The 25,834-nt window shown below is 46.0% G+C and overlaps 1 protein-coding gene and 1 pseudogene across 2 annotated transcripts in view; one reads left to right on the forward strand and one right to left on the reverse strand.

The window, feature by feature from the left end:
- The window catches only part of LOC111151454 (family with sequence similarity 222 member B), an 83,238-nt gene extending 59,077 nt beyond the window's left edge, over positions 1–24,161 (forward strand). The window contains exons 2-3 of one of the 2 annotated variants that reach the window (XM_022509455.1): positions 13,275–13,396; positions 21,667–24,161. In XM_022509455.1, coding sequence (XP_022365163.1) covers positions 13,315–13,396; positions 21,667–23,273 — 1,689 coding nt within the window. In that variant the 5' untranslated portion in view covers positions 13,275–13,314 and the 3' untranslated portion in view covers positions 23,274–24,161. Of the gene's footprint in view, positions 1–13,274; positions 13,397–21,666 lie in introns of those variants that run through there. The other variant, XM_022509456.1, reaches the window with a different exon arrangement.
- On the reverse strand, positions 6,464–6,864 carry LOC111151455 (annotated as a pseudogene).
- Positions 24,162–25,834: the final 1,673 nt, after the last annotated feature.

Here is a 25,834-nt window from a genome sequence, read left to right on the forward strand (position 1 = left end):
AGTTTTTGTTTTGTTTACAAAGCAATTCCTGAAATGAGGATGCCTCCTGAAGCTCGGTTCAGAATTTTATTTCAGTGGATGTTTACTCTAGCTATAAAAGTACTCTTCTAGTAGGGACTTCTGTTCTCTCTTCTTTCTATAGATTGAACCAGTATTCCAAATTTCATTAGCTAGTTGCAACGATTTGTAGGACGTAGAGGGAGGGGGTGCTCCTTTTCCTCAGTGGGCTTTCAGTTCCTCGGTGGTTTTGAGGCTGGAGGCCTATCGCACTTTCAGAGACCCTTTAGCTTCAGAAACCTGGTAATTCCTCAGGTATGTGGGGTATGAGCCATAAAACTTCAGGTTATAGTGAATCTCAGTGAAATGATCTTGGAATGTTGCTAAGGCTACAGAAGCCCTCACCCCAAATTATTACACATCAGGATTCCTCATGGTCCTCTGCTTCCACTGGCAGAGGAAAAAGGAGGGGCTTAGTGAACAGAATATATTAAAATAGCAATTATGCTTTGTCCTCTTACCTTAAAATCTGCCTACGGCCAAACTAACCCTGGATGGCAGCAGACTAGAGGATAGAGAGGGCAGTGTGTTAACTAAAAGTAAAGCTTCATTCCCCATCTGCATTGAATTTATTAGCCTTTCTGAATCTTCACTAGATATATAAGGCACATAAACTCAAGGCATTGTGTTCAGAGAACAAGTTCTGAGAAAGTAATAGACCAAATGAATACAGAGTGGGTATAGTAAATGTGAGGCATGGAAAAGTATGAGCCCACCCTCCCTCTGCCCTTGCCCAAATTTAAAACTCCTGAGAGAGCAGAGGGATGTTTTCTGTCAGAGACCTGGGTGAGCTCTATGATGCTCAGCTTCCAAAAGCTGTCATAGTACAAGTGTCCAAATGGCAACTAACTTAGAAAAGGTATGAATTGAGAATAGGTTCAGAGTTAGAGTTCAGGGGAGAGCCTGAGGAGATATGGGGTAGAGTTTTCTGTCCCAGGATTGTTTGAGGATGAGGAGAGGTGTTCATTCATTACTTAACATCCTTAGATGTAGTTTTCTCAGCGTAAATTGATACAACTTTTGCCTGAAAAAAAGTTTGACAACTCGAACATGAAGTTTACTTTTGTCTTTATGTAGACACTTTCCCAGTGCATTCTTACCTTGGTTATAGTTACTGGCTTTATAGTTCAGCTTGAAAGAATTTTCACTGAGGGCTGATTAGAAAGTGTTAGGCTAGCCAAAGGATAATAAAGTTCCAGTGCAGAGTACTGATCTGGGACAGGCAAGTCCCCAGATCCATAGGAAAGTCAATAATTACATTCACACTTAAAAAACAAAACCATGGCTTAGAATTGTATGTTTTTGTTGTATGTAATAGTGTAAGAAGAGGGCTGTGATAGGTGGTCAATAAATATTGATTGAGGGCCAGCTATGGTATAGTGCAGTTTTTCAAACATTTTTGTCTCAGCCCACAATAGGGACTGCATCCCACTAAAATATACATAAATGAGATATTTGAAGTGAGAATCATTAAACAATGTGAATTTTTTTGTTCACTTTTTTTTTAAAAGGCTGGTCACAGTCTGTAAATTAGAAAATACTTGTCTAATGGAATGAGCCACAAGTCTAGGAGTTAAGACAGAATTTAATATGAGGTCCACTGTTGCAGCTGCATATCACTGGACAGGTAATTTAAATCTTTCTGAGCCTGGGTTTCCTAATTCATAGAAGAGGAATGATACTTGTTCCATCTCAAGAGATTGTTCTAAATTTCAAGTGAAATCATTTGTATGAACATGCTTCAGCATATAAAGAACTATAAAATGTGAGGTGATGGTTTGGTTCAGTTGGCAAAATAAAAAGTGATCTGAATTTTAATAGATTAGGAAAGTGATAATAGCCAACATTTGTTAGTATTATTATTTAAGGATTTTATTTATTTATTTGACAGAGAGAATGCAGAAGCAGGCAAAGCAGCAGGCAGAGGGAGAGGGAGAAGCAGACTTCCTGCTGAGCAGGGAGCCTGATGTGGGACTCAATCCCAGAATCCTGGGATCATGACTTGAGCTGCAGGCAGACGCTTAACCGACTGAGCCAATTAGGTGCCCCAATAGCCAGCATTTAAATAATTGTTCACGACATGGTAGTCACCAATATCAGTTAGACACCTGAATGGTTTTTGTTTTTGTTTTTGTTTTTTTTGTTTTTAAGTAAGCTCTGTGCCCAGCATGGGACTCCAACTCATGACTCTGAGATCAAGAGTCTCATGCTCTACCAGCTGAGCCAGCCATGTGCCCCAGGCACTTGAATGTATTACACTCATTTAATCCTCACAACAGGGCCACCTGGGTGGCTCAGTCATTTGAACATCTGGCTTTGGCTCAGGTCATGATCCCAGGATTCTGGGATCAAGCCCCGCATTGGGGCTCCCTGCTCAGTAGGTGAGTCTGCTTCTTCCTCTCCCTGTTCCCTTACTGGTGTGCTTTCTCTCTCACTGTCTGTCTCTCTCTCTCTCTCAAATAAATAAAATCTTAAAAAAAAAAAAAAAGGATCTTCACAGAAATCCTGTGAAGTAGGTACATTTTACAGATGAAGTTAAGTGTCTTCCCCAAGGTCAAACTGCAAGTAAGCAAAAGAGCTGGGATTCAAACCTAAAATCTTGCCTTAACTACTTTGATATAGTGCCACTTGTTAATCCAGGTTTCTTGGAGGTGATTTGAATGGTGGTTGACATTTATCTGCATGTGAATTTTACCCTTATAAAAACTTAACCAGAAAATGGCTTGCCTTTGCCACTCACTTTTTTCCTAAGTTACTTCACTGCCTCTCTTGACTTTACGTTCAGGAAGTGAAAGCTAATTAGGATCTTATCCTAGGGATGCCTGGGTGGCTCAGTCAGTTAAGCATCTGCCTTCAGCTCGGGTCATTATCCCAGGGTCTTGGGATCACATCAAGTCCCACATCGGGCTCTTTGCTTATCAGGGAATCTGCTTCTCCCTCTGCCTGCCGCTCCCCGTGTTTGTGCTCTCTCTCTCTCTCTCTGACAAATAAAATATTTTTTAAAAAAAGAATGTTATCCTAATCTATATGGGTCAGGAATGAGCATTTATCCGCACAAAGTGCTATGAAGTACTATAATGCACTTTGTGCATTATTGTGTAAAATGCTATAGTGTATAATGGTCAAATACGAATGGCTTTATAATTTGTGTGTGTGTATAAAATAAATTTTACAACTTATACCATATTTGTCTATTGTATATACTTTTCTCACCTAGCATTTATATCATAAACATTTTTCTTCATTTTTAGATACTCTTTAACAATTAAAAATTGAGAGGCTTGGGGCGCCTGGATGGCTCAGTGGGTTAAAGCCTCTGCCTTCGGCTCAGGTCATGATCTCAGGGTCCTGGGATCAAGCCCCGCATCGGGCTCTCTGCTTAGCAGGGAGCCTGCTTCCCCCCCACCTTCTCTGCCTGCCTTTCTGCCTACTTGTGATCTCTGTCTGTCAATTAAATAAATAAAATCTTTAAAAAAAAATTGAGAGGCTCACGCTAACTTTTTTAGATGAATATCCCATAATTTATATAACTGTTTCCTTGCTTTGGGACATTTAGATTGTTTCTAGTTTCTACACAACTATGAACAACACTGAAGTGAATGAAGAGAGTCATATATAAATCTTTGTTTGCATCTCTCGTTGATTGTTCCTTAAATTAGATTTTAGAAGTACAATAACTATGTTGAAAAATATGAGTATTTAAAAAACTGTCCATGCAGGGGCTCCTGGGTGGCACAATTGGTTGAATGTCTTGGTTTCAGGTCTTGATCACAGAGTTGTGGGATCAAGTCCTGCATCAGAGTCTGCTTAAGATCCTCTATCACTGGGGCACCTGGGTGGCTCAGTGGGTTAAAGTCTCTGCCTTCAGCTCAGGTCATGATCTCAGGATCCTAGGATCAAGCCCCACATTGGGCTTTTTGCTCCATGGAGAGCCTGCTTCCTCCTCTCCCTCTGCCTGCCTCTCTGCCTACTTGTGATCTCTGTCAAATAAATCTTTAAGGGAAAAAAAAAAAAAAAGATTCTCTAATACTCTGCCCTTCCCCTCCCTTTTCTCTCTCAAATAAGATCTTTAAAAAAACAAAAACTGTTCATGCTTATTTCCAGAAAGAATGTATTAATTTAAACATCTCACTTTAGACTCAATCTTAGGAGACAAACTGAGGGTTGATGGAGGGGAGGAGGTTGAGAGAGGGAGTGGCTGGGTGATGGACATTGGGGAGGGTATGTGTTGTGGTGAGCTCTGTGTAAGACTGATGAATCACAGACCTGTACCCCTGAAACAAATAATATATTAGATGCTAATTTAAAAAAATAAACATCCTACTTCAGTTACTCTTCGCTATATCCCTGACTCTATATGTTTTAGATTTTTTTCAAACATGTTTGTCATTTTTAAGGAAAAAATCAAATCTCATTCCACTTAATTTACATTTCTTTAATTATTAGATAGTTGCACTATTTCTTCATATATTTAGTAGTTGCTTATATTTCTCCATACAACTTTGGTGGGAGCCATGTCTTCACTCCCCTTACATGGATTCAGATGTTGCTGTGGATCCTGTCTCTTTCACTCCTTCCATTCATAGCTCTTGAACACTTGTTCAGAATTTCATTTAAGCTATTCTCTGCGGTTTTGATAAACTACCCTCTTATGCAGTGCAAATCAGTGTTACTTATTACATGGCAAAAATACTGATCTGTAAATAGTCTTTTGAAATTTTTAAATGCAGCAGTGAACTTTGATGAGACACATTAGACTCAGAAAAGAAAGACATCTGTACGAGGGTCAACAAAACATAAGCACACATGGTCCAAACGCCCTTACCTCAGCTTATTTCAGAATAACACCCTGGAAATGTATACCCAGAATGGGGGCAGCTAAGTGACTGCCCTTATACCTCTTCAATTTCTGTCACCCTTCAGACTTCAAAGCAGACTCTAGACTGGGTTAGAGGGCCTACTGCCTGGTGAGGTGTTTCTGATGCAAGGGAGTCACTAAAGAAATTGGGCCTCTGTTGTACCTTGTGCAGTTGAGGGGAGGAGAAAGGGCATGAATAAGCAACTTGTTTAGCTGTTCTCTAAACATATGCTTGCCAGAATTTTTTAACAGTCTGCTAAATTCTTAAAATTCTTTTTCTGTGTTGTAGCTGTGGGCTATATAAGTTTACACAAGCTAACTGGGGAACTGCCTTTTCTGTTTTTATCAATGAATACGATCTGTGGTCTGCCTTGTTTTGTGTTCAGGGCCTATTAAAGGTCTTTTTAGACACTCTCAGACTTAAAATTGTACCCAACTTTGATATCTTTTTAACAGATTCCCCTTTTAAAAAATAGTTTTGGTCTGTTGCCTCAATTTCCCCATGTGGGTGTGAGATAAGTACTTGCCTGTCACTGCGGAGCTTTTCCTGGACTTCTATGGGACTCAGGGTTTTGAAGATTAAAAATTGCCACAAATTGTAACATTTGTTGAATTATATTTCACCTGAATAATAATTTAAAACTCTGATTCAGAACAAGTTTCTACAGAAAATTGTAAAAGGTAATGATCCAGTATTTGTGTCTTACTTCAAGGAAGCAGTTTCTTCTGGTTTCTTTTTCTTCTTGTCCTGCTGGGCACAGTCCAGGTACTTGTGAGCAAAATTCTACCCAGTCTGACAGCTCTGCTTGCAGTTATGAATGGGGTTAAATACAAAGGTCAGTCTTTGTTTCTAAGATGGTTCATCTTAAGTTATAGCGATCCAGTCCTGATAGGCCTTTGGAAACTCAAGCCTTATTCCATACCATGATGAAAAATTGCAGGTTCTGATTTAGCCGCCTACAAAGAACACAGCCTGCATTTTCACATTTTTAGGAAAACTGATTTCTATTTAATGGAGATTAAAGTACAGATATCAAATGATACCTTCCAATACAGTGTAAATAAAAAGTAGTACCTGGGGCTTTTTTTCTTACTTATTTATTTATTTATTTATTTATTTGAAAGAGATCACAAGCAGGCAGAGAGACAGGCAGAGGTAGAGGAAGGGAAGCAGGCTCTCTGCTGAGCAGAGAGCCCGATGTGGGGCTCGATCCCAGGACTCTGGGATCATGACCTGAGCCAAAGTTAGAGGCTTTAACCCACAGAGCCACCCAGGCACCCTTCCTTTTTTTTTTTTTTTTTTTTTTTTTTATGAAGATTTTATTTATTTGTGAGAGAGAGCACGAGTGGGTTGGGGTGGGGTGAGAGGGCGAAGCAGACTCCCTCCTGAGCCTCACAGGGTGGTCAGTCCCAGGATCCTGGGGTCATGACCAGAGCCAAAGTCAGGTGCTTAAACAACTGAGCCACCCAGGTGCCCTGGGGTGTGTGTGTGTGTGTGTGTGTGTGTGTTTGACATCTTTATTGCTTTGGAGGTGGGGGGGCAGGTGCTCAGGAGCTCTTGGTAGGGGTGGGCTGATTCCTCGTCACCATCACAGGCTCCTGGCTGCATGGGATAGCACTGGATCTGTGAATGGCAGGTCTGGGCAGTACTTGTTCTTGTGGATCATGTGCCTGGTGCTGTAGGCAGAGGGGCATTCTTGTTCGTGGTGGTCCCTTGTAGGAGGTGGAAGGTTTTCACTGGCTGGATCTCAGCTTCCTGTCCACTGCTAACCTTTGCCATTGGCTGCCAGCTCCATACCCACAGCCTTGCAGTGAATCAGGTGGAAGTGGTAGTGGAAGAAGTTGTAAGCCTTCAAGTTACTGGGTTCTGTGCTGTATGTCTTCTTGTTCCTTTTGATCAGGAAGCTGGAGTAGTTGTGCAAGAACATTCATTGCTGGTGGGTGGACATGGCGGCAGCTCCTCTCACTACAGCAGCCAGAGCCGGAGAGAGCTGCCCAGGCATTTTTTTTTAATCTCCTCGTTGCTCTCACAGGGCGAAGGTACCTGCTCCATGCACATGCACAAGCACTCGCTGATGCTTCTGTTATCCATGTCTCAAGGATGTAAATTCAGATAATTTCCGGATCCTGAGATTAAAGTATATGCTATTTTCTTCAGGAATGTGAGCCAGTAATACTTATGCAGTGTCTATTTTGTGATAATCTTATTCCTGATTCTGTAACTTAGAAGGATAAAATAAAAGACAGGCTCTGGTCTAGGGACACTCAGTCACTCAGTTGTCTGAGTGTCTGGGGAGCATACTCTCCTGGTACCAGAGTAACACATTCAGGAGAAAGCACTGGGTCATAGATGAGTTAAATAATTACAGGATCCAGGAAGGAGCATCCCAGCTGAAGAAGAGAGAGTGCTAGGGATTAGGGTGAGGTGGGACCAGACAGAAAGAGTACCTGTTGTCATAGGTTCTGAAGGGCAGTTAGGAGAGGAGTAATGTTTCCAAACCCAAAGTAAGAATGGTTTGCAGTAGGGGTGGTTCTGGGCTTTCAAAAAAGTAAGCCCTGGGCACCTAGCTGACTCAGCCTGTGGAGCATGCCACTCTTGGTCTCGGGTCATGAGATTGAGCCCCACGTTGGTCATTGAGATTACTTTAAAAAAAATGTAGGGCCCTGGTGGCTCAGTCGGTTAAGTGTCTGCCTTATGGTCAGGTCATGATCCCCAGGGTCCTGGGATTGAGCCCCACATCGGGCTCCCTGCTGACTAAGGGAGTCTGCTTCTCCCTTTCCCTTCACCCCTCCCCGTCTTGCTCGCTTGCTCTCTGTCTCAAACAAATAAAATCTTAAAAAGAATAGTAAGCCTGGAGTGAACATTTGTTCTCTTCCCTGCCTCCCTAGAATTGTGGGGTCACAATTCCAAGTGATTTTTAGCTCCCCTTATAGGTTAAAGATGGAAAAAAAAGATGCCTTTGAGCAGTGGCTGAACTTTATTCAGGTTGGGTAATTAGTGAAAAGTTCGATTTAATTGGAAGTTTACAGTTAAACCTGGACTGACAGAATTACCCATTGAATAGATTGTTTCATTGTAACAGACCATGCAGGTAACTGACTTTGCAGAGTCTGATTGGATAAACATGTAATTTTTACTGTCTTTCGTCCTGTTTATTTTCCCCAGAGCAATATTTTTGGTGTTTCCCTTAGCTTTCAACCTAATTTCTTGGACCCCACAAGTAAAGAAAGGAATGGGGAGCAAGTAGTAGGATAAAAATTTTTCCCTGTTATCAAGAAGTTGTCTTTTTAAATAAGCCTTTAACTCACAGATGAGAAAGCTTTAATCACAGATACTGAAGACTCTTAAATTAATGCAGTTTTGTGGTAGTAATCTTACTCTCTTAAGATGCATGTCCACAGGATTTTCACTGTTGTTTGTATTTTATAAAGTGAAGGCAAATGAGGAGCATAACGTTTCTGTACCTGTAGTCGCAGAGATGGCGCCGGTTTCAATTTCAGCTTTTAATGAAAGACCACAAATGACAAACTAAAATTTTTGAACCACAGCATGAATCAGAAAGTTGGCTAGTTAACCTCTTTTTTGAGGGGGTGTTCTTTTTGAAGGTGGGGGTTGCAGGCAGAGAAGGGAAAAAGCGGGAGAGAAAATGGCAAAGAAGTGTAGTGGGAGGCAGTAGATTGTGGGTGGTGAAACTGGGATGGAAGTGATGGCTCTAGACCACTTCACCTCGCCCCAGAGCCCTGAGTAAAAAGAAATCCTTTTTCTAGCACTCCATCTCCTCTCCTCTCCCTTCCCTACCTTTCAGTGGTCTTAGAAATGAGCAGGGACAAGCAGCACAAACAATGACTGAGGTTTTCTAACAGCCACAGAGATACTCCCAAGGTAGAGATAGTCCTTTCTTTATTAGACGCCATTCAGGAAAACAGTGTGTGACATCACAACTCTAATATAACCTCTGGCAGTCTTGTGACAGGGATGGTGGAGGGTAGGGATAGGGGGAGCAGATGGAAGTATTTTTGAATTTTCCCAGTGGGTACAAGGGTTTTGTTCCTTAATTAGAGGTAGTCTGGTAAATGCTCACACTGGTGCTAATGCCCCAGGAGAGTTTGAACACCTTCGTTCTGGGTTTACTGGGATATTACTGTCCCCCTGCTTAGGGAGCATACCAGCTGGCAGCAGGAAAGCTGGCCGAGAGCTCACTTGGGCCGAGCTCTGGATTACTACTTAATTCTGTTTGGAAGTCAGGACTGGAATTTTGAGGTCCCTTGAGAAGGTAGTGCTAGGTTGATTTCTGTCCCTACTTGTGCTTCTAGAAGTAACAACTGTAAAATTATATTGAAATTTGCTTTTTAGAAAAAGCCAGGTGATAATCAGAATGTGTGGGTGGTTTGAAGTTTTTTTGTGTCCTTTGTTTTTTTTTTTTTTCTTTTTTTAAGATTTTATGTATTTATTTGACAGAGACACAGCTAGAGAGGGAATACAGGCAGAGGGAGTGGGAGAAGCAGGCCTCCTGCCCAGCAGGGAGCCCCATGCCGAGCTTGATCCCTGGACGCTGGGATCATGTCCTAATCCGAAGGCAAATGTTTAATGAGTGAGCCACCCAGGCATGTGGGGTTTTTTTTACTTTTATTTTTTAAGATTCATTTATTTATTTTTAGAGAGAGACAGCGGGAGTGTGAGTGGAGGGAGGGCCAGAGGGAGAGAGAGAGAAAATCCCCAGCAGACTCCCCCGCTAAGCGTTGAGCCCAACACGGGGCTGGATCCCAGGATCCTGAGATCATGACCTGAGCCGAAATCAAGAATTGGATGCTTTAACCTACTGAGCCACCCGGGTGCCCCTGGTTTGAAGTTTTTATTTTTATTTTTATTTTATTTTATTTGTTTATTTGACAGAGCCAGAGAGCACAGTGGGGAAATGGCAAAGGGAGAGGGAGAAGCAGGCTTCCTGCTGAGCAGGGAGCCTGATGTGGGGCTTGATCCCAGGACCTTGGGGTCATGACCCGAGCTGAAGGCAGACGCTTAACCAGCTGAGCCCCTCAGGAACCCCTGGTTTGAAGTTTTTAAATAAAGGCCTGTGCTCTGCTACCAGGCCTCCAGAGGAGTACTTTATATTGTATAACCCTGCTGCTAGGGTTCTGGAAGGAAGTTGCTTCCTTCCTGTTTCATCACAACCCTTGTGACCTTGCCATATTCCCTGCCTTCTCTGCTCTAGCAGAATCTAATTCTTAACTAAAGTTGAAACTGGTCAAGGGGCTTGAAGTCTTCCTTAAGTACAGAGGGCAGTCTTTTGGAAAGGATGGCAGATAGATCCCTGAAATCTTTAAAGAAAGGGCCACAAAATGGAGGCTGTACTCTTAGCAGCCTTGACAAGGAGTTTTCCAAACTTGCTGGGTGCTTCTTGTTGGGGACATCATCATGGAGGGCCCCAAGCTGTGGTATCTTTCTTCCTCATTCACCCCCTCCTGTCCAAACTAAAAGTTGACTTTCTGGAGTCTTTTTCCTCTTTATTTTTAAGTAAGCTTTACACCCAGCATGGGGCCTGAACGCAACCCGGAGATCAAGAGCTTCATGCTCCACTGACTGAGCCAGCCAGGTGCCCTGACTTTCTGGCGTCTTGACAGAATTCACCTATTATTTTTACTCCTTTGTTTGCTATTAATAAATCCATTATTGTGGGGCGCCTGGGTGGCTCAGTGGGTTAAGCCACTGCCTTCGGCTCAGGTCATGATCCCAGGGTCCTGGGATCGAGTCCCGCATCAGGCTCTCTGCTCAGCAGGGAGCCTGCTTCCCTCTGTCTACTGTGATCTCTCTGTCAAATAAATAAATAAAATCTTTAAAAAAAAGAAAAGAAATATTTTAAAAAAAATCCATTATTGTGTCTTTGCCACAGTTTAGCTGGTTTAATTGTCTCTTCTGTTGAAATCCAGAGTTGTGGTTTTGAGGGGCAGTATGTTATGGTCAACTTGGACGATCCACAGCCCCCCCACACTCATCTCTTTCTGGTTGTAGGCATCAAGATTTAATAGGTCTATCAGAGATTGCTGTGAACTTGCATAGTTTGGTGCCTTCTCAGAAGTACAGGGGTACTTGGTCTGCAAGACAGCCTAGTGAGTGTGTTCTCTGAACCTCCATATCACAGCATCTCCGCCATCTGGATGAAGTACAAGCGGGGAGGCGAAAGGTACTTGGCTCGTTGGAGGGCTGCAAGGAGACCATTGTGGCTGAAAGTAGAGTCAGCAAGAGGGGCAGGGGGCGGTTAGAAGATGAGGTCAGAGAGGTAGTAGTAACAGATTGTGGTAGGCCTTGTGGACCTGTTAGGATTTTGTATTCAGAGTGAGATGGCGATCATTGGAGATTTTTGAGTTGATCTAATTTCTAATTAAAAAAGTAAATTACTCTGGCTGCTGTGTGGAAAGCAGACTGGGTGATAGGGGCGAGGGAGGAACAGAGAAACCATTTAGAAGTCTATTGTAGTAACCCAGGCTAGAGATGATGCGATGGCAAGTGGAATTATTACTATCTCCAAGAAAGGTTGGGAGACCTAATTAAGAAAACCTCACTAATGCCTCTCATACAGCCCATTTCACAATCTTAGGCTCCAGTATTTGCTAATTCCCCTTTCCCTTGGATTTTGCCCTCTCCTATATTAGGGCCATAGGGGAGAGATTATTAAATAAAGAACAGCCTTCACAAGGGAAGGAATTGTAAGCAGTACCTCAGTCATTTGACCCCAACAGAAGCCTTTTTATTTCTTGAGGCGCTGCAATTGGTGCCCTGTGTACATTCTGTTATCCCACCCACTGGAGACCTGAAAAGGCAGAATCTGTGCCAGAACTCTGAGGCAGCTCGATTCTCATTGAGGCATTTTCTTTCTGCAGTTGTTATCTTAGACAGTTTGAGCAGCCTCTTTTTACAAAGTATCTTTTCAGCTACCTGGCCTTGCAAGCTAGAGCTCTCTGATGCTCATCGTGACAAGGTAGTTTCACATACCTGAGAGGGGCCTCAAAGAGGAAGAAAGAGGATTTGTGGTCTTTGTTGAACACTTGAGCTCTTTCCCCACTCCTCTTTTGTTGGGATTAAAGCCTTAACCTGCCACCTGGATACCTGGGTTTTGCAGCAAGGAAAAGGAATTCCATGTATTTTATTTTAGTACGTTATACTTGTTTGAGAAGAGCCTGGTCCTTGGTACACAGGGAGCTTATTCCCTACAGAGGCCACATCTGGTCGGCTTTCTTGGGCAGGTCTTGTTGGTAGACATTACTGAGGAAACTGTGCCATCTTGACATAATGTCAGGATTACTGGCCTAGAGAGGGCTGCTGGCAGCCTATAACCACCTTGATTTATTCTGGGAGCAATGCAATTTTTTTTTTTTTCTGGGGGCTAGAGGGGTCAAATTGTGTGATAGGCAACAGGAAAGGTAAATCCCCAGAAACTTAAAAGCAGAATTTGCTTTAACAGTGCTCAGTGGTATCTCCTAGGGAGCTTTGCCCCTTCCTTCTAAAAGTGAGCTCAGATTACTGCCATTGCAAGTTGGACTTTGGGTGCCTTTGCAGCTCATATACTGTACTGCTTCTGGAAATGTCTGACTGCCCCTGCCCTGGTCAGTTCTGTAAATAGACTGAGCCAGGACCTATGAAGGCCAGCTCTCTTCAGGAACCCTGTTCTATTTTCAGGGAGAAATAATTTTTCCCTTCACCTTAGTTAGAATCTGCCCTAGCCTTTCTGGTCCTGCCTTAGCTGGGGCACAGATGAGAGCCAGCATGCCATGTATCTGGCAATCCCGTGGGCCTGCCCAAAAGTAGTAGGGAGAGGCTGTCTGTAGGAAATGCACATGCCAGAAGTGCATCCACAGCTGGTGAACATTAAAGACTTTATAGATGCACCGTATTTTCCAGTTATTTGTGTGGATAGGTATTTCCAGTTTTTATTCCCCCCCCCAAATGCATCTGTGCTGACTGAAACATCATTTTAGCCATAGTAGTAGTTGAGAGCAAATTGTTGCTGCAGATAAAAACATAGATGTAGGGGTGCCTGGGTGGCTCAGTGGGTTAAGCCGCTGCCTTCGGCTCAGGTCATGATCTCAGGGTCCTGGGATCGAACCCCGCATCGGGCTCTCTGCTCAGCGAGGAGCCTGCTTCCTCCTCTCTCTCTGCCTGCTTGTGATCTCTCTCTGTCAAATAAATAAATAAAATCTTTAAAAAAAAAACAAACATAGATGTATTTTCAACCAACATGCTGCTAATTAAATTGCTTATCTATCTAAATGTGGGCCTCTGCAGCTCATATCCGATGTCCCTGGTATCTTCCTTGAGTGAGTTGCCTTGTATTCTATGATCTCGTTTTTCCGTTCATTGCAGTGTGAGCGACTGCCCCATGTTGTGTTGATGCCAGTCTGCCATGCTAGCCTGTCTGCCAGGGCCAGGTGACCTGTCCTTTCAGCTTCTTTCTCACACGCAGATGAACACTGGACTTCAGAAATGTAAGTAATCTGGATCCCAGAGAAGGATGTGACCCTTATTTTGTCTCTACATTTGGGTAATAACAGGCACATCAGGGGTATGTTGACCGTGAACTTTGGTACCTCCAAGATATTCTTCAGCACAGACAGCAAGAAGGCAGCGGCCAAACTTGTTAGCAGTGTGGATGCTTTTTTGATCAGAGAGATCCTCTTAAATACTAGAATTCTTCAGTGTGTGTCATCTGAATTATCATTGTTGCTGATAGCTATCTGTTGAGCAACAAAGCTATACGGAGTTTTACAGGATGTATATGTCACCCTTCAGAAAGGTGTTTCAGTTTGAACCCCCATGAGGAATTGAATGAAAACTCACACTCTTGATTATTTACTGTATCTCTGAAACATACGCTTTACCCTTTTCTGTTGTTCGGGACTCTCTGAGCATTCTCTACCATTCCCTTTGGCTTTGCTTTCTGCTGAACCAGTGACCTCAGTTCACAAGTCAAGAAGTTTTCACCTTCAGAAGGAACAGGGAGCTAGCTTTATCAGTCTCTCTGGGTATATTCCTGCTAATAAACTTGCCCACAAGAGTGAACTTTTGAGAACTATTAGATTCCTGTGTTTTTTCCTCTTTCTTTCTTTTCTTCCTTCCTTCCTTCCTTCTTTTCATTTTTCTTTTTTCTTTTTTTTTTTCTTTTCTTTTTTTTTAAAATAAGCTCTATGCCCAATCTGGGCCTTGAACTCCCAACCCCGAGGTCAAGAGTCACATGCTCTTGACTGAGCCAGCTAGGCGCCCCAGATTCCCGGCTTCTTTCCCTGCACTACAATGATGTGCAAGGAAAAGATTCTGTTCCTAGCTCATTACCATGTACAGTGTCTTCAGGTATAAATATTGCCCTAAATTTGGGATAGACCTTCTTTTTCAGAGCAAAAGGGGAAATCATTGAAGCATCTAGGCTTACCCTTTAATATAAAAGGCGCTTTAGCACCTTACCCAAATCCTTTATGACAGGGGCTGGTAAATTTCTTCTGTAAAGGGCCAGATAAACAAGTATTTTAGGTTTTGTGGGCCGTATGGTCCCTGTTGGATCTACTCAGAGGTGCTGTGGTAGGGCAAAGGTAGCTATAGACGTCATGTAAACGAATGAGTGTGGCTGTGTTCTGCTAAAACTTTTTACACAAACAAAGCAGTTGTATTTTGGCCACAGGCTATAGTTTGCTTCCACCTGCTGTATGAGATCATCTTCAGAAGTTAAAAAGGGGGGTGCCTGGGTGGCTCAGTCGTTAAGCGTCTGCCTTTGGCTCAGGTCATGATCCCAGGGTCCTGGGATCAAGCCCCACATCGGTCTTCCTGCTCAACGGGGAGTCTGCTTCTCCCTCTCCCACTTCCCCTGCTTGTGTTCCCTCTCTTGCTGTCTCTCTCTCTCTCTCAAATAAATAGATTAAAAAAAAAAAAGTTAAGAATGCTCTAGCCTCTTGACTTCCTTTCTTTGAAGGAGAGTAAGGCTCAGAGCCTGGCTAGTTCTGGAATCTGCCCAGTGAATCCAGCTTGTGTAATGACAAAGCTGAAAGTTAAGTTTTCCTTCTGCAGCTGCCTGACCCCATAGGCGAGCTATATTATGCTGTACCAGCTTTTCCCTTAGTGTTTCTCTTAATAAATGATGATTGTCAGGTGATAGAGTTGTACATGCTCCTTGGCCACTGAAATCTGCATGCTAACTGCATTTTGACTGGTTCTGGGGTTCCAGGGACACATCTGGAGAAGGAAGTATACTTGGAAGCATGACAGAGCAGCTCACTGACTTTCTTCTAGGTTCCTTCATGTACTCAAACAGCTTTACCCAGAGATGGGGTATCAAGCGGGTAGCTTTATCTTGGGTGCTGACTTTGGATTTCCATTCCTTCTCTGTCCAAAACAGCCTCAGAGGTAGCCTCTGCTAACCACTGTTTTCAAATTCTGTTCAAGAATTGAGATAACCTTCCCTGGTTTCTGGCTTGTCTGTTTGAGGAGAATAGTGTTTTAGAATCCCTTTGTCTCACTTGGTTGATGTCCTTAACTATGCCTTTGCAGAGAAGAAAACCTGATGGTGTTTTAAGCTTATTTGCTTTCTTCTCACCTCTCCCAAAATGTATACGATAAGAAATTCTGCCATGTCACTTACAGCTGTTAGCATGGAACACTGAAGGTGAGATGGAGCATAAACTCTCCTTTGGGAACCAGCACCAAGGTCCTGCTCAGAGGACCTCTCAGCTGTAGAGAGCTTAACCAGTTTTGTGACTCTGCTTTTCACCCTTTCTCTGCCCGTCATCCTCGGGAGGGTTTTACGAGTTGTTAGAAACACAGAATTCAGTGTCTGGTGGGGCAGGGATAGAATACAGATGTTTATTGATTATTGTGCTTTATATTGTAAGAGCTCAGGCAGGAGAGATGTAGCAGGGGTCTGGAGATGTGGGATATATGGCGTCTTGGCCAGCACTCTAAGTCACCTGGCTAATCACTTTCCCCAGGCTTACCCCACTATGGGTACAGAATCACAGGATTGGGGCGCCTGGGTGGCTCAGTGGGTTAAAGCCTCTGCCTTCGGCTCAGGTCATGATCCCAGGGTCCTGGGATCGAGCCCCACATCGGGCTCTCTGCTCGGCGGGGAGCCTGCTTCCCTCTCTCTCTCTCTCTCTCTCTCCCCCTCTCCCTATTTGTGTTCTCTCTCAAAAAAAAAAAAAAAAAAAACTTAAAAAAAAAAAAAAAAAAAAAAAGAATCACAGGATTGATCCCTTCTCACACCAGCATTTCCTCCTCTCCCCTTTCTTTTCTTCCTAAGAGTATGTAATGCATTTCCCACCCTAGATGTGGCATTTGCCATGGGGCAGTCTGGATTAAGGAACGCCTTGGCCTTGGTGGGTCCTGCGCTTGATAGAGGACCACAGTTTGGGTTAGCTGGATACCCTCCTAGAGCTTTTCTAGATTGTATATTCCATGATGTTACTTGTTTTGCGAGTTCTCAGCTGTTTGGGAACTTTATTTAGAAAAATTTTCTCTGACCCATCTTTTCCCAGTTCCTCAGAAAATATGTTTTTGAACTCCCCCCCCACCCCGCCCCAATTAACTGCAAGCCTCTGCTCTTCCCCAGCTCACCATCGGGTATATCGTGGTGGCTCAATAAATATGTCTAGGTGAGTGGCTGAAATGACCAAAGCTCCTTGGTCCTCAAATCATTCATTCATTCATTTGTTTAGATTTTATTTATTTATTTGACAGAAAGCAGGAAAACACAAGCAAGGGGAGCAGTAAGAGGGAAGGGGAGAAACGGGCTCCTGACTGAGTGGGAGCCGGATGTGGGGCTCCATCCCAGGACCCTGGGATCATGACCTGAGCTGAAGGCAGATGCTTAACTGACTGAGCTACCCAGGCGCCCCTCAAATCATCTTTTAGCCAACAGCTCTGACCTCCTTCGTTATAGAGTATCAGGGTTTGATACCAACCTCAAAATTACCCAGTTTTACTACTTTTCTATGCCTGTCTGCCCCCTAGTGGAAGGGCCTGGAAATGGTGAATTGGCCCAGAAACTGGATAAGCTGTAGAAATCTCAGAAATATTAGCTAATATTTGTTGATTGCTTACTATATGCCAGGCACAATTTTGAGTGTATTTATGCATATTATTATTCGTTCCTCAATAATCCCATATGAGAAACTTTAATCTTTCTTTTGAGGAGGAGACCTAGAGTAGCCCTTGCCAGTGTCACATTAATGTTCAGTGACTACATTAGAACTCCCTCTTGGGTCAGACTCCAAACCCAGTGTTTGAAACACTGCCTGTGCCTCTCCATCTATTTTTTTTTAATATTTTATTTATTTATTTGACAGAGATCACAAGTAGGCAGAGAGGCAGACAGACAGAGAGAGAGAGAGAGAGAGAGAGAGAGAGAGAGAAGCAGGCTCTTGGCTGAGCAGAGAGCCCGATACGGGACTCGATCCCAGGACCCTGAGATCATGACCTGAGCCGAAGGCAGCGGCTCAACCCACTGAGCCACCCAGGCGCCCAACCTCTCCATCTATTGATAGAGTTTCCAGCTGCATATGATACTTGTGTCTTCTGACCTTCAAAATGGAAGGATAAACAGGGAGGCCCCTGTGGAAAGCTGGGATTCAGGGAGATATCGGCCTTCACCACCTGCCCCCACCTCTTGCAGTCCCTGGAGTAGACAACACTGCTTTCTGCTACATTTAAGTCCCAGACTCAAGTCCCGTGGGCTTTCTCCGTCAGGTTGCTTTTTCTGTCTGTACAAAATCAACCAAACCTGCTATCCTTGAATAACTTTTGATAGTCATGGTTCCTGTTCACAGAGCTTTTTCCTATTCACTGAATCTCTTGATCCTAGTAATTCTGTGAGGTACAGAGGTACCTGGGGGTGGCTCAGTTGACTGAATGTCCGACTTGGTTTCGGCTTAGGTCATGATCTCAGGGTCGTGAGATCAAAGCCCACATCAGGCTCTGCACTCAGCATGGAGTCTGCTTGGGATTCCCCTCTCCTTCTCCCCTTTCTCCCCACTTGAGCACACATGTGTGCTCACACTCGCTCGTTCTCTCACTCTAAAGTAAAATGAAATTCTTTAAAAAAAAATTCTGTGGGGCGCCTGGGTGGCTCAGTGGGTTAAAGCCTCTGTCTTCGGCTCAGATCATGATCCCAGGGTCCTGGGATCGAGCCCCGCATCGGGCTCTCTGCTCAGCAGGGAGTCTGCTTCCCCCTCTCTCTCTGCCTGCTTCTCTGCCTACTTGTGATTTCTGTCTGTGAAATAAATAAATAAAATCTTAAAAAAAAAAATTCTGTGAGGTATGACAGCAGGTATCATCCCTGTTTATAAATGAAGAATAACTGAGACCCTGAGTAGTAGATAATAAAGCCAGTACTTGAGTCTAGATTCTAAGCACAGATTCCCTATCCTGTGCACTGCCTTATGTCCCAATTAATAACACCCTTGGTGGGGCTCCTGAGTGGCTCAGTGGGTTAAAGCCTCTGCATTCAGCTCAGGTCATGATCCCAGGGTCCTGGGATCGAGCCCCGCATCGGGCTCTCTGCTCAGCGGGGAGCCTGCTTCCCTTCCTCTCTCTCTGCCTGCCTCTCTGCCTACTTGTGATCTCTGTCAAATAAATAAAATCTTAAAAAAAAAATTATTAAAAAAAAATAACACCCTTGGTATCACATATTTAAATAAGTTGCTTTACAGGGGAGACTGGTTGGCTCAGTCTGTGGAGCATACAACTCTTGATCTCAGGGTTGTGAGTTTGAGCATCACATTGGGCACGTAGCTTTCTTTAAAAAAAAATTAAAATAAGTTGGTTACAAAGCTGTGGTATCTGTGTCAGCTGTACACTTAGGGGAAGATGTCAGAGAAGAAAGAAAGCTTCTGGGATGACTGCATGGGACTGAGATAAAGTGTTGAGAAAACTTGGGTTTTTTTTTTTTTCTTTCAAGGGCTGAACTTAAGTCTGGTACATGAGATGGGTGGTGCTGGATTCCAAGAATGTAGCCTCTTTTTTATCCAGTATACTCCTCTCATCCTGGAGAGTCCTCCTTAACACAGATACTACAGCCTGTGCCCACCCTTCCCACTTGTGATTCTGATTCCTTTATTTGCCTGTCCTCATCATCATTGTCAACATCGGCAGAAGCAGGACAAAGAGAACTAACCGGTGTCCGCGTCCCATTCCATACCCCTGAATCAAGCCAAGCTGCCTTCTGCCTCTGCTAGGGGAAAAAAAACCACTCTGAGACTTGGTACTGACTTGGAACAGAGGAACTCTATCAGTCAGCAAGCCCCTGTACCACTCTCTCTTCCCTGGCCCTCAAGAAGGGAAGCCCACCAACATGGAGGAAAGCCCAGGAGCCAACCTGTATTACCTGTCTGAACTAAACCCCGGCAGCTTTAGACTGCCAGCCCTCAGCTAAACCCAAGTCTTTCCGTCAGAATAGACCCTATACTGCCGATGCTTACTGAGTCTTCTGCACATCTGCTCTGGGTCAGGCACGGGGCTAGGAGAGTCACATGATTTTGACCAGTCAGCACCTAAGTACAGTGGCTGATCTGGTCAGTTTAAATGGAATTCTGGTGTCTTGAGTAATCTCAGATTTTCTGGAATTTTCTTATCTAGGAGAATGTAGCAAGGGTCAGAAAATGGCCCCACTTTATGGAGACTGAAGCCCACTGAGGATCAGTGGCTTAAAAGAAGCAGCAGAACTCAGACTCTCCTCTCGGGGCTCTGATTTTGCTCCCCAGCTAGTGTTACCTGGAGAAGGTTTCTGGGCCTCGGCCTCCCTCTCCTTTCTGGACTCAGCTATCTCTTTCACATTCATTCTTTTAAGACTCTCTCCAGGGGTGCCTGGGTGGCTCAGTGAAAGTTAGGCCACTGCCTTCGGCTCGGATCATGATCTCAGGGTCCTGGGATCGAGTCCTGCATCGGGCTCTCTGCTCAGCGGGGAGCCTGCTTCCCTCTCTCTCTCTCTCTGCCTGCCTCTCTGCCTACTTGTGATCTCTCTCTGTCAAATGAATAAACAAAATCTTTAAAATAAAAAAGAAAAAAGACTCTCTCCAAATCAGTCATCTTACAAACATTTTGTTTATGGATAGAGCATCCATTCTGTATGCGGTTAATAAAGCAGACCTCAGACATGTGGGAGTGCCTACTATATCGAGGCACTGTGCCGCTGAGAGCACAGCTCTTTCTGTACTCTTGTGCTCAGTTCTACCTTGATGAGCGTGGGACTAAATCTCTCTGCGCCTTGTGGACTTGAGCTCTCTTTTCTTGCCTCTAAAAGCAGCATTTTCTAAGCACTCGCTGCCAGGCTAACCAGCAATGCCACCAAAGGAAGGCAGCTGTGCCCTCTTCCCTCTAGCCCACTCCTTGAGCCACTTCCCTTTCAGTTGATGCCCAGTGACGTGACTGAATGGGGTCTCCTTGGGCCAAGGCAGCTGAGGCCACAAGCTGCGCATTCCGTTAGCTTAGTCCTTGCTCTGTCTTGGCTGCCTCCTGTAAGGGGAGGAAATAGGGTGGGTGTTCGCCAGCTGAGCCTAGGCTCCCAGCCAAGCCCCTTCCTTCTGCTTGGGCAGTCTGTGGGCTTACTCGCTCAGCAAACCTTTATTAAGCACCTTCTATGTACACTTAGGAGAGACCCTACCTCAGAGAGGGAGTAGAGGGCTGAGACCTTTTGCCGGACCCTGGCATCCTTATAGGGCCCTTGTTCTCAGAACCTTTTCCTTTTGACTGGAAGTCTGACATCCGCTGGAGCCCCCCATGGGAGATGGGAACAAAGAAACTGTTAACGTTAATGAGGCACATTGAGTGGGTATTTCCGCGGTCTCCAAAGGAAGGCAGGTTTTTCCTCTTTCATTTTGGAAAGTGACAGCCGACAAGGGCGGAATACAGACTATTTTTGGCTCTGGGGACTTAAAGATTCTCTGAATCCTTTTTTCTCAGCTCCCTCCCTGCTACCCTGTCATTATTGTCACCCCCCACAAGGAAACAAAGCCTTTTGATCCTCACCCAATCAGGCAGAGAGTGAGCTGTAAACAAAACTGAACTTGTGACATAAGGCTAGGGGAGGGATGCTGGCAGTGTGTTCCTCTGCTCCCGAGGAAAAAAGCATCCTGTTTGCTGTGCCAGGGTGCCCACCCAGTGGGTATGGCGCCCCAGCTGCCGGGGCACAAGGGAAAGCTCCTGCCTCCCAGGCCACCGCAGCCTGAAGAGGCGTCACTGCGGGTGCCCTCTTTACGACGGTGTCTTGGGGAAGGGACTGAGTGGCCACAGAGGGCTCTGACATGCAGCTCCGTGCAGAACCTTCACCCCCAAGGCCAGTGTAAGCTGGTAGGAACTTAGAGTTCCATGTAGGGGAACAACCATCAGTAACCTTTGTGACAATTGGCCAGGTTCTGGCTCTCCAAAATCCAGGACTTTGAAAGTTGCTCTGCTGTTCTGATCTTTGGTGGCCTCATTTATAAATGAGAATCCTAATAGTAGCTGCCTTCTAAAGCTGGAGCAGGGATTCATTGAGATAGCCTGTCACTTAGCACAAGGCCTGACCAGTTACAGTTATAAGTAGTGACTAAATGGTAGCAGTGCTTGTGACTGTGGGGCTCGGTGAGACTGGGTCTAAGATGAAGAGAAGACCAGGGACGACTTCCTTATCCCCCGCTCTACCCTACACCCTCAGAAGGGGAATCTAGAAGGGCTGGTTGGCTTGGCACTGATGAGCTCCCTCTCCTTCTTTGCTCTCCTTACCCTTCTCTCTCTCTAGGGGACACTACACAGAAAATGAGAGCTGCTCACTATCCTACCCCAGCCGAATTGGACGCGTATGCTAAGAAGGTCGCAAACAACCCACTGACTATAAAAATCTTCCCCAACAGTGTGAAGGTTCCCCAGCGGAAACACGTTCGTCGTACTGTGAACGGCCTCGACACATCAGCCCAGCGCTACAGCCCCTACCCGACTCAGGCCGCCACCAAGGCAGGCCTGCTTGCCATTGTCAAAGTGCCAGCCAAAAGCATACTCAAGGACTTTGACGGCACCCGAGCCCGATTGCTCCCTGAGGCCATCATGAACCCCCCAGTGGCGCCCTATGCTACTGTGGCACCCAGCACTTTAGCCCACCCCCAGGCCCAGGCTCTGGCCCGCCAGCAGGCCCTGCAGCATGCACAGACCCTGGCCCATGCCCCTCCCCAGACGCTGCAGCACCCTCAGGGTATCCCGCCAGCCCAGGCGCTGTCCCACCCTCAGAGCCTCCAGCAGCCTCAGGGCCTGGGCCACCCTCAGCCCATGGCCCAGACCCAGGGCCTGGTCCACCCTCCTGCCCTGTCTCACCAGGGTCTCCAGCACCCCCCCAATCCCTTGCTGCATGGAGGTCGGAAGATGCCAGACTCAGATGCCCCCCCGAATGTGACCGTGTCTACCTCAACTATCCCCCTTTCAATGGCGGCCACCCTGCAGCACAGCCAGCCCCCGGACCTGAGCAGCATCGTGCACCAGATCAACCAGTTTTGCCAGACGAGGGCGGGCATCAGCACTACCTCAGTGTGTGAGGGCCAGATCGCCAACCCCAGCCCCATTAGTCGCAGTCTGCTCATCAATGCAAGCACCCGGGTGTCCACCCACAGCGTCCCCACGCCAATGCCTTCATGTGTGGTCAATCCCATGGAGCACACCCATGCGGCCTCGGCCGCGCTGCCTGCCACAGGCCCTGTCAACCTGCCCACGGGCGTCTCTCGAGCCCCCACTGGCTACCCTAGCGACCTCAAGCCAGTCGCCTGGAACCAGCACCAGCTGGCCCACCTACAGCAGATGTGCAGTGAGGCTGGTGGGACGCCGGCCCCTGGCCTGACAGGCAAGCATGCAGCAGGACGCGAGTTGGCAGGGCCTGGCTTTGTAGGCAAGGCCCCTGCCTACCCGCAGGAACTCTGCCTGGCACAGTCCTTCCATCTGAAGCCAGCCCTGGAGAAGCCAACCCCGTCCCCACCCATCAACGGCCTGGCAGCCCCACTGGCCTACCCCAATGGTCACTACTTCCAGCCCCTGTGGAACAACATTCTGCCCACGCCCAATAGCGACAGCTCGGGGTCTCAGGACCTCGCCATGCCGTTCCATGGTGGGCAGCCCACGGGTGCACCCCTCGACTGTGGGACGGCTGCTGGGGCCCACTACCGAGCAGGGACCGGGGGTGGGCCGGTGGCAAGCCAGAACAGCTTGATGCAAACGGTGGATTACCTAAGCGGGGATTTCCAACAGGCCTGCTTTCGAGAACAGAGCCTGGCCATGCTGAGCAAGGCCCACCGAGCCCCTGGCACCCGAGCCCCTGATCCCGCAGATAGTCGAAATCTTCATCTTCAGCACCCTGGGTATAGATAGGGAGCCCCTGGTGCCCTCCACAAGCTACACATCGTACAGCACCCTCCTAGGTGTAGACTTACTTTTGAGTAATTGGATAGTTTCAAAATTTCGCTGCTCCAGTGTGATCATTCTTAGATGTCTAAGAAAGGGAATTTGGTGGGATCTAATTGAGGACAGCAGGGGATCCCCTGTGCCTCATCCTCCCCTCCACCACCCCTAGCAACTTCTGGGTTTATGTGAGGACCTGACCCCAGCTCCAGGCTTTTCTCTCTGCTGCCTCTCATCCCTTGCCTTGGCCATTTCCTACCAGGCACCCCATCCTTTCTTGCACCTCTGCCTGTTTTCCTTAGGACTGAGGTGTGGGAAGGGGAAGGGGCCTGGGGGAGGTGGCTGTGGTGTGCAGCCCCTTCAGCTTGGCCACTCCCTGTCTGTCTCTGTCTCTTTGGGACTAAGAAGCCAGACTTCCCAAGTGCTCTGGAAGCTAATTCCTTATTCACCCAAAGATCTCCAATCAAAGCTGACCCAGTCTTCACCTCCTCTCACCCCTCTCCATTCCTCAGGGCTTCGTTGTACACCTACGTTCATTCCAGAGCCACTGCACTTGTCCTTGCTACACTCCTCAAGGGCACCCTGCAGGCACTTGGCCTTATTAGCCTTGAGGCATGGGAAGATCTTTGTGCTGGTATCTTAGTTCCTGACCACCCACCCCCTTCCAGCCCTAGAGAAAGTAAGGTGGTAGTGACCAATCAGTGCAGCCAAAATCCCTTTCTCACTGTTGTCTCTCCTTAATCACCTGTTGCTCCCTCCCTGGTGCCCCTCCAGAAACCAAGCAGAACAAAACAGGATGTTGAACTAAGTAGGTAAAGGGTGATCACATTGGAGTTCAGAATTAAAAACACCCCCCCCAAAAAAAGTTACAATGCATTTGGTTCTCTTTACACTGGCTAAGAATATTGCTCTACACTGTAAGTTTTAAATGTCCTGTTTGTGTGAATGTAGTGTGGGTTTGAGTAGCGTGTGAGCGGCCCCACAGGTACATTCACCGTCTCGTCACCTCCTTTTGCAGCCCCTCAGTTTAGTGAAGAAAGAAAGAAAGAAAAAAAAAAAAACACAAAGCCTTAAGCTCTTTGAATTCTTCCTTTACCAAATGAGCATGGTTCTAACAGCTGGAGGCGGACCTCTGTGGGAAACAGCCCCTCCTGCCCTTGCCCGCCCTTCACATGCCCATCCTTTCACCCCATGCTCAGCGTGTCTCATCCCCAAGTGGCAAATAGTTGGCTAGAAATTTAAGACTTTTCTATAACTTTAAATTTAGAACATGTTTCGTAATTTTTTGCACCTTTTTGTTAAAGATATGTAGTTGGGCTCTTTTTTTGTTTTTTTTTTAACCAAATAAGCCCTTACCTTTCCTCTTGTCTCTGGGGAATGTGAGCTGATGATGTTATTTAAGATTTGGGGTTTTGTTTACTATACTATCCACTGCTCTTTAGCCAGAAATTCTCTAGTGATCTGAAGCAATGTGACTGAAGACCAGTTTTTAAATTATGTGTTGGCAAGTTGCCTTATATTTAAAAAGAAAAAAAAAGAAAAAAATGCCTGATTGTGTTATGCCAAATGATAGCAACATGAAGTCCTAATTTATTGTTCTGATTTCTCTGCCGTCTGTGAACACTGGTACCTCCCTGTCCCTGAGCCCTTGTGGTGGTGGTGGGCGGGGGGCGCCTACAGCTTCTGGTTCAGGGCCAGTCCCCCAAGGCGTTGGCCACCGTCTCACCCAGGGCCCCCTTCTGGTTCTTGCTTTTCGGAATTACATTTAAAGAGCACCACTGTCTCCCCTTATCCCTTGCTTGATCTCCAAACCAGGTATTTTTGCCGTAATTTTTTCCAATGCCTCTCCCCGAAAGGTGAGCTGCCATCTTAGGAAATTGGACCAGACACCAACTTGGGGGCTTTAAATCAAACCTCAAATCCTCAAATCTCTTCCTGTGTAGGGGTGCAACTCTCTGAACTCTCACTCCCACCCCTGGTCTGCATGGAAAATGTACTGTGACCCCCCCCCCCAAACCCCCCCCCTGCCCTTGCCTTTGGTGTGAGATGTTTCCTAGTTCACCCTGAGCCCCTCTCCCCCTCTGCCAGCCAACCCCAACCAGCAATAAGGGTCCAAGCCAGGGCCTCCTATCCACACTCCCTGCCTCCATCCCACACTGCCCCTAGGGAATACCTGATTCCCTACGCTGTCCACATACTGTAGCACTCATTCTCCATCTCCCTCATCTTCTCACCTGTGGTGGTTTATGGGTGTGATGGGGTTTTTAAGATTATTATAAACCAGTAAAAAGGAAAAACTCACCTTCTGATCTTGTCCTATTCGTTGAATGCTGTGAATGTTTGAGGTGATTTTTCTCGTAATGGTTTCTGACATGTCTGACTTCCAGAAGGGAAGCCAGTTCTCATTTTTGAGGGGAGCCATATAGTGTCTATCCCTCAGAAGCCTGAGGTGGTGGCCCACAGCCAGTGCCAGGCCTCCCCCTGGTCGAGGTGGTTTGCAGCTCTGTCCTGCCCTGCCGGCTGAGCGTGCA

This window comes from Enhydra lutris, unplaced genomic scaffold (genome assembly GCF_002288905.1).
Source record: "Enhydra lutris kenyoni isolate GAN:26980312 unplaced genomic scaffold, ASM228890v2 scaffoldscaffold26, whole genome shotgun sequence".
Lineage (NCBI taxonomy): Eukaryota > Metazoa > Chordata > Mammalia > Carnivora > Mustelidae > Enhydra > Enhydra lutris.